We start from the raw sequence: 7,346 nt of genomic DNA, 5'->3' as shown, positions 1-7,346 counted from the left end.
CTTTGGTCTGTATGGGGACTTGAACCAGCGACCCTCTGGTTCCCAACTCCCTACTGACTGAGCTACTGCCACCCCACAAAGGATGCTGATAGCCAGGCTCTCATTGGCTAGCGGTTAGCCAGTCAGAGTCAAGCAGCTTAGCTCGGTGAATATTAATAAACCAGCCCAAATCGAGCAGAGTCTTCCTGCAGGCTTTCTATAACACGCTAGAATGGCTTAAAACAAGGTAACCAAGGTACAGAGTCCATGGTAGAACTTCAGACATTACCACAAAGTCATGAAGTACGTGTGGCAGGGCACCTTTAACAAATGTTAATTAACCCTTGTGAACACAAATGTCCTTCTATCTGTGTGTTGCAAACCATTTATTGATTGTTGTACAGCTTATGAATGCTAGATAATACCACTATTTGTCCTGTAAATCGGCTTAAAAGTTCACTTTGCAGATTTCACCTCTCTAAGCCGAATGTGTTAAAAGAGGAAAAAAAGCATTAACGTCGATTTCTCAAACCCTTTCAACACCGAGTGACTCAGTGAAGCAGAAGGCAGGGTTGCCAGTAAAACCACTTATTTCCAGCTGAGTTATTGGTGTTCCATAACGGCGTTCCCATTCGAGCCGTACGTGTCGGAGAGCTGTGGCACACTGACCAGCAGACGTCCGGCCGCAGCCAGACTTTGTACTTTGGAGTCACAAACATAATTAATTTCAGTGTCCAAGGAGTTTCATTTGAAATAAAGCTGGTAAGCTGATAAATAAAGCCTTTAATCAGCTAAGCTTCTCTGTATACAGTACAAGTTATATTGTTTCAGTTTGCTCACATGCATGTCTACGTGTATTGTGCAACGTACACTGAGCCAAGCCGTTCCATACAGTGGAAATACAACATAAAGAGGGATTGGTTTTGGGTTTTGTTTGCACACAAAAATAGTTATTTATAAAATCAGCAAATCAGATTAAAAGATTTTACCCAGTCCGGAAAATGTGGACTGCTGATTGTGTGTGTGAGCACTTATATTGGAAGTAGCATTTGACAATGACGTGTGTGTTTTTACTAAACCAGTTTTGCGTTGTGCCGTTTCCTCCCCCAGGTCAGCTGTATGGACTGGAGAAGTTCTGGGCCTTCCTAAAATACTCTAAGATAAAGAACCAGCCCATCGACCCAAAGCTGAAGGAACACCTCTCCCAGTTCAAGAACCTGGAGGACTTCAGGGTGGTGGTGAGTCTCCATGTCTCGCATGGACAAAACTAGGGCTGAACCATTTGAGGGGGGATTGTAATTATTTTTTTTTTCTGCCAGATAACTGTGAAAAAAGTAAACTACAGTTCAATATTCACTGTGTAACAGATAAAACAAGGCATAGAGCATTATAACATGAGACACCCCCCAACTGCTCTATATTCTTATGCAAGGATGAGAATATGAATATGAACTGGCAGCAATAAGTGTTTTAATAAGCATGGTAGAGCGGGACCCATATATGGAGGTTTACTACTCAGCGCAGCGGCCGCAGTTTATTTTTTTTAAGTCTCAGCTGTCCTATACTTATAAAGACCTAAAAATGCCCCAAAAAATAATCTTAAAAAAATAAGACGTTAAACAGTCAAACACACCAGTTGTAATAATACAAAACCAATTCCAATAACAAATATCAATACCTTCCTGTAAACTGAATTGTGTGATATGCCTGAGTTCAATAGCAGCGTCTACATAATGCACCTTCTACCAACATATTAAATAGTCATGAGAAATAAATGAAGGATCCACTGAAATGTAGCATTATTCCAGCATTTATCTTATGATAAAGCAGTCGTACGAACAGTACAGTAATAAAAAGAGCAATAAATAATGTTAAACTAAATGTTACACCCAACATTCAGCTAAACGCTGTCGCATTCAATCGTTTTTGAAAACGATTCCTCATTCAGCAAAAAAAACAAAAAAGCACACAAGAATGTTGCAGGACACAAATATCTGTTCATCTGAAAATGAAAACATATCTTGAAAAGTTTTAAATTGATCGCTGGGCCGTTATTATCCCGTATGAAGAACCTGTAGAGAAGACAAACACATTTTACTTAAATTAAAAAAAAAAAAAGATATTGAACCTCTAGACATTTAAACACCGTCCTGTAACACATTTAACATTAAATCTTCTATAATTCCAAGTTATAATCCGGAGTGGAGTTTGTGATTTGTACACACAGGATGGATCTTGAATCTTTTTTGTGAGTTGTGACAAACATAGCAGGCAGGTCATTTATTGCTGACATTGTAACAGTAACTGTAAAAACCTCACTCTACATTGAATTTATGATTAACAAAACAGGCACTGAAACACACTAAAGATTATTTTCAAAGGCGATTAATCTCTTGTTTGGTCTATAAAGTGTCAGAAAATGGTGAAACATGTCAATCAGTCAGTCAAAAATATTCAGTTTGCTGTCACAGAGGAGAGAAGAAACTAGAAAATAATCACATTGAAGAAGCTGGAATCAGAGAATCTTTTTATAATAGTTGACGATTAGTTTATTAGTCGACAACTCATCGATAAATCTCTGCTCTACTGCATTTGCTGATACTGACACTCTGCTCATGTGTTGTTGTTCTTTTGGTTGACTTCACTATTCCTAATCCAGCCCACTAAGATCTAGGGATGGGTCTTGAGACCTGGTTCTATTAAGGACCCGGTTCCTAATTTCTCAAAACCTGATTATCAATAAGGTCCGAGCTTATTGATACTGCTATCAAGACTAGTGAATCATATAACGTCATGTCTTAAAAATAGATCCGTGATTTCCAAGCACAGTGTGTGCGTAAAGACCCTAGATCAAGACTAACGTTAGCCTCCCCACCGCAAATCCTTCAAAACCTAGTCGGACCGGCTACGGCGAGCAGCGCTCGGTGGGCTGCTGAATCAGATGCAGAAGAAGTCAAGTCCCAGACTCACAGTTTTTGCAAAAAAAGCCATACTAGTTTTTGTTGTCTCGTCTTTCCACCAAATACTAGAAAAGATAATGGTGTCAATAAAGTCTTGGATCGTTAAGCAGTCTGGAAAATGGCATCAGTATCAATAAAAATGAATGATCCCCACTCCCTAAGCTCTGATTGGTCCAGTGTTTCTGTTAATAGGTACAAACGTACACAGATACTTCTTTTTGAATCGTTGAACAAGTTTGGGGTGTGGGTGGCAGATCACTAGGCTTTTTTAAAAAAAATTGTTAACATTGCCTGATTGGTCTGTCTTCATGTAATGACCTCTTTGCCCGCAGCCGCCCATGGGAGACGAGGGAGGCAGGAGGAGGCGTCTCTCATCCTCGGCAGGGGATGAAGGGAGGCGTCGGCGACATCCTTCCAACACTACCTCAAAGCCCACGCCGGCCTCCAAGCCATCCACCTCCGCGTCCACCGCTGCTGCCGCACAGAACACACCCAAAGAGAACGCCCAGAAAACTGCCACCGCTCAGGGGAAGAAGCCCGGGTCTGGAGCCGGGAAGAAGGACAGCGTTGCACCAAACAAATGAAGCTCGCTCCAGTAGGCGCGAGTCTGGATAGAAGAGATGTAGAGCGAGGCGGCGGCGGCGGCCGCTGCAGCTCTGAGATCCGCGTCGGCTCTTTTCAGCAGAAACCGTTTGGGTATGAAGAGAGATTGAGCGTGGTTGACTTAATTTGATTGTTTTTATCTGTGCATTTCATTTTAAAGCAAGCAAGCGTAGGCAGTGACAGCTCGTAACGTTTACAAAAAAACAAAAAAAATGCATTCCCTGCATTTTGCCTTTTTTATTCTCTCAGATGCCAAAACTGTTCAACACTTCTGTCGATCCCGATCTGTAACGAGCTCCGGCCTATCAGGAGCTCTCAGCCCGTTGAACTGGGATTCTAGTCTGCCAAAATAAGAGATAAAGCAGATAGTCTTGTGTGCCTTCATCTAATTCCCCAGGCAGGGGAGGGCAACCAGAGACAAACTAGTCCAAATTTCAGTCTTCCCAATTGATTTTTGTTTTCTTCTTTTTTTTTTCTTAAATGTTTTCCAAACTGACACCACTTGCAGGTTTTTTTTATTTCTTACAATGACAATCAAATTGACAGCTGCAGTCATAAATTTGTGAAGGACTGCCCCCGAGGCCCATAAACAGATGTTCCCTGATGTTTTGACCATCACAGCTAAACGGATCATGTTAGTTTTCCAATCAGGAAAACTGCAGGAATAATGACACATTTACATGGGACGCTTTACTTTTAAGTTCCGTTTTACAGTCAGAGGTAGTCTAATTTATTGTTTTATTTTTGTTTTTATTTTTACTTTATTTGATGAAATAGTCTTAGGTAATCATCGCAGTTTCTAATGGCTTTTGCTGTTTAATATTATAAAATAAGAAATGTTTCTGCTGGAATTTCGGGTGTGAGCTAGCATCATAAAACTACAGTATATTTTAGCTTGAAGTTGACTTCATATTACGTTTGAGGCTTTGTGCTCTAAAGCACTTAAATAATTAACTTTCCTTTACTTCATCGATGGACTTTGGAGAGGTTGTTAGAGTTGAATTTAAAAAAAAAAAATGTAAATACTATAAAAAATCATTTGCTATTCAATTATTCTTTTTGATTTTAAGAATTGATTTGTTTTATCGGTAGTGTGGTTTTGAGTGTGTTTTAGGATAAAGCAATGCATGTTAATGCCACAGTCTTGAATTGTAAAATGCAAAAAATTATAAAATAACAGTTGATTGTATTAACTTGTGTTTGTGTGATCTGTCCTGCGCACTCTGCACATTTCTCTCTCTTCTTGGTATCTGCTTGGGCTTCTTGGGCGGCTGTGGCTCAGTGGTAGAGCGGTTGCCTGCCAATCGGAAGGTTGGTGGTTCGATCCCTGCCCCTGCAGTCATTGTCGAAGTGTCCTTGGGCAAGACACTGAACCCCGAGTTGCCCCCGGTGCTGCGCATCGGAGTGTGAATGTATATGAATGTATATCTGATGAGCAGGTGGCACCTTGTATGGCAGCCCCGGCCACAGTGTATGAATGTGTGTGAATGGTGAATGTATCCTGTAGATGTAAAAGCGCTTTGAGCAGTTGTTAAGACTGGAAAAGCGCTATGTAAATACAGCACATTTACATTTACATGCTTGTGTTGCCGAGGGCGACACAGAGCCTGGTTTAGTTTCTGTTCCTAACAACACAGATCTCAGTCAACTGAAAACCGAAAGCAAGTTTCCACTGAGTGCAACACTTATCCCTTCTAACAGAGTAAACAGATATGAGGGGAATGTGTTTACATAAAGTGTGCTAATAGCACTCAGATAAAATATGGAATAAAAAGGGCAACACAGGGGAAATGACAAGGTGTGAAGTTAAGAAACAAAGCTAATTAACAATATAACATTTGTGATCATTTATTTGATCTGAAATGCATATATTAGTCTAGAAATCCCTTATTCTGCTCATATGATCATAGTTCCATACCATTAGGAAAGAAATATTCAGTTATATTCAGTACATATTTAAAGAAGTCTAAATTTCTGCATTATTTTTAAGTTTTTGGCACTTGGTTTGGGACACTACGGGTCCCGATAGAGGGACAAAAACCATCAACCGTCCCCTCAAATTAAGATCCTGGATGTACGATGAGACAAGACATGTTTTGTTGCCTTCAGGTGTGGCTCGTACAATCTTTCTAAGTGGCTCTGGATGGGGCTGTCAAGTGTTCCTGTATAATTACATTCGTTTTAATGTTTAGTGGTTTAATTTGTTTTAAATTTGAATCTGGGTGGCCCCAAACTAGTGAGAGTTTTTAAAACATGTCTTGTGATTTTTACAAATGGATTAAAAAGAACAATGTGTAACCACTAAAAGTTGAAAGATAAATAAGTAACCCAAATGCCAAATGATGCAATAAAATTACTATTTTCACTACTATCATAAAGGCCTATTTGATATCAAATTAATTAATCTACATATGCACAAAAAGTAAGATGATACTGTCTTGCTTCATTTTAATTAGATTGATTTTGTTTTCTTTTAATTGAAGGGCAAACTGAAGCTGACGTTTTCAAATGTATCAAATAATGAATATGAACTAAACACACACATACTAGTAGTTATGGGCATGTTTCGCTATTTGCAGACATTATTGAGTAATCTGGGGGGGGGAATCTGAATAATCGACAGTAAAAGTAATCATTAGTTGCAGATGGACAGTTTTACGTTGCACCATAGAACACAATGTCACAACACAGACCGCTTGCTCAACTGGTGGTTCCGCTAACCCGACAGGACCTGAACGCAGCATCTGGCCAGGGGCGGGTAGGCGCTAACCGTGCAGTATGGCGGACGATGGAGATAGTTCGAGCGGATCAGTTGACACAAGCGGCGGGCAGGGGGCAGCGGACGAGTCGGACGGGCTCGGCCTCGGCGCGATGTTGCTGAATATCAGTATTTTAGTTCTGGTTGTGGCAGTCTGTTTGGTGGTGTACCGGCGGTGGGGCAGGAGGCTCGTCTCCGCCGCGGCCCAGGGCGACGAGGCCTCGTCGCTTCCCAAGATGAGGAGACGGGACTTCTCTCTGGAGCAGTTGCGGGAGTACGACGGACTCCAGAACCCCCGCATCCTAATGGCTGTTAACATGAAAGTTTTCGACGTGACCAGCGGCAAAAAGTTTTACGGGAAAGGTGAGCAGGGCAATGGGTAGATAACGAGCTGACAACCGGGTGAGTTAGCTGACACGTCCCCGCTTGTGGTGAGTTGTCCCAAATATTTGGGCGCAAACGGTTGTGGTTAGCTAGCTTAACGTTAGCTCTTTTGGCTTTGTCTGTGTTATTGAATAGGATGCTACCTGTAAGCTAACTAGCACGGCTGTTTCGGGGTCGCGGCTGTTGTGATGATGCATGAACACCTCTAAACTTTATATGTTTGAACACTTAACTTGTTAAACTTTTTAGTTAAAGTTAAAGGCTGGAGATTTTACCCAGCTAGCCTGTTAGCTTGTTGACGCGCACATTGACACACTGCACTGTCTGGGTGTCTGGTCTGGAGCCGCTGCTTGTTTACACTCATATAGCTCCAATATGCACCAATGTTTGAACCTTAACGAATAATAATTAATAAAATATTTACTACTGTAGAGGCTAGTTTTTGCAGAAAATACGTGTTTTGTGGGGCCACTGACTTCTGTTGTGCAAATGAATAGCAGCAAAGGGAAGACGTTTGTGAGCAAATGTGTACCGTAGAGCAAATATTCCATTTCTTTACTTTCATTTTTTATATATATATATAAATTTCACACCGTTGGGAAGCCTGATTAGTTCCCTTTCATATGGTCCCCCATTTGTAAGGAACATGCATTTGTGGGATG

At 41.0% G+C, this 7,346-nt stretch overlaps 2 protein-coding genes and 1 long non-coding RNA gene across 10 annotated transcripts in view; 2 read left to right on the top strand and 1 right to left on the bottom strand.

The window, feature by feature from the left end:
* Positions 1–4,731, top strand: part of larp1b (La ribonucleoprotein 1B) — a 39,492-nt gene extending 34,761 nt beyond the window's left edge. For all 8 annotated transcript variants that reach the window (XM_032526503.1, XM_032526505.1, XM_032526502.1 and 5 more), the window contains 2 exons: positions 1,090–1,217; positions 3,272–4,731. In XM_032526503.1, coding sequence (XP_032382394.1) covers positions 1,090–1,217; positions 3,272–3,523 — 380 coding nt within the window. In that variant the 3' untranslated portion in view covers positions 3,524–4,731. The remainder of the gene's footprint in view (positions 1–1,089; positions 1,218–3,271) is intronic.
* The window catches only part of LOC116695953 (uncharacterized), a 23,029-nt gene that overhangs the window by 9,754 nt on the left and 5,929 nt on the right, over positions 1–7,346 (bottom strand). The window lies entirely within an intron of this gene.
* The window catches only part of pgrmc2 (progesterone receptor membrane component 2), an 11,907-nt gene continuing 10,827 nt past the window's right edge, over positions 6,267–7,346 (top strand). The window contains exon 1 of the mRNA XM_032526524.1: positions 6,267–6,663. Coding sequence (XP_032382415.1) covers positions 6,321–6,663 — 343 coding nt within the window. The 5' untranslated portion in view covers positions 6,267–6,320. The remainder of the gene's footprint in view (positions 6,664–7,346) is intronic.

This window comes from Etheostoma spectabile, chromosome 9, assembly GCF_008692095.1.
Source record: "Etheostoma spectabile isolate EspeVRDwgs_2016 chromosome 9, UIUC_Espe_1.0, whole genome shotgun sequence".
Classification (NCBI taxonomy): Eukaryota; Metazoa; Chordata; class Actinopteri; order Perciformes; family Percidae; genus Etheostoma; species Etheostoma spectabile.
Note: the sequence above shows the minus strand (reverse complement) of the source record. Positions and strands in the feature narration are given on the sequence as shown.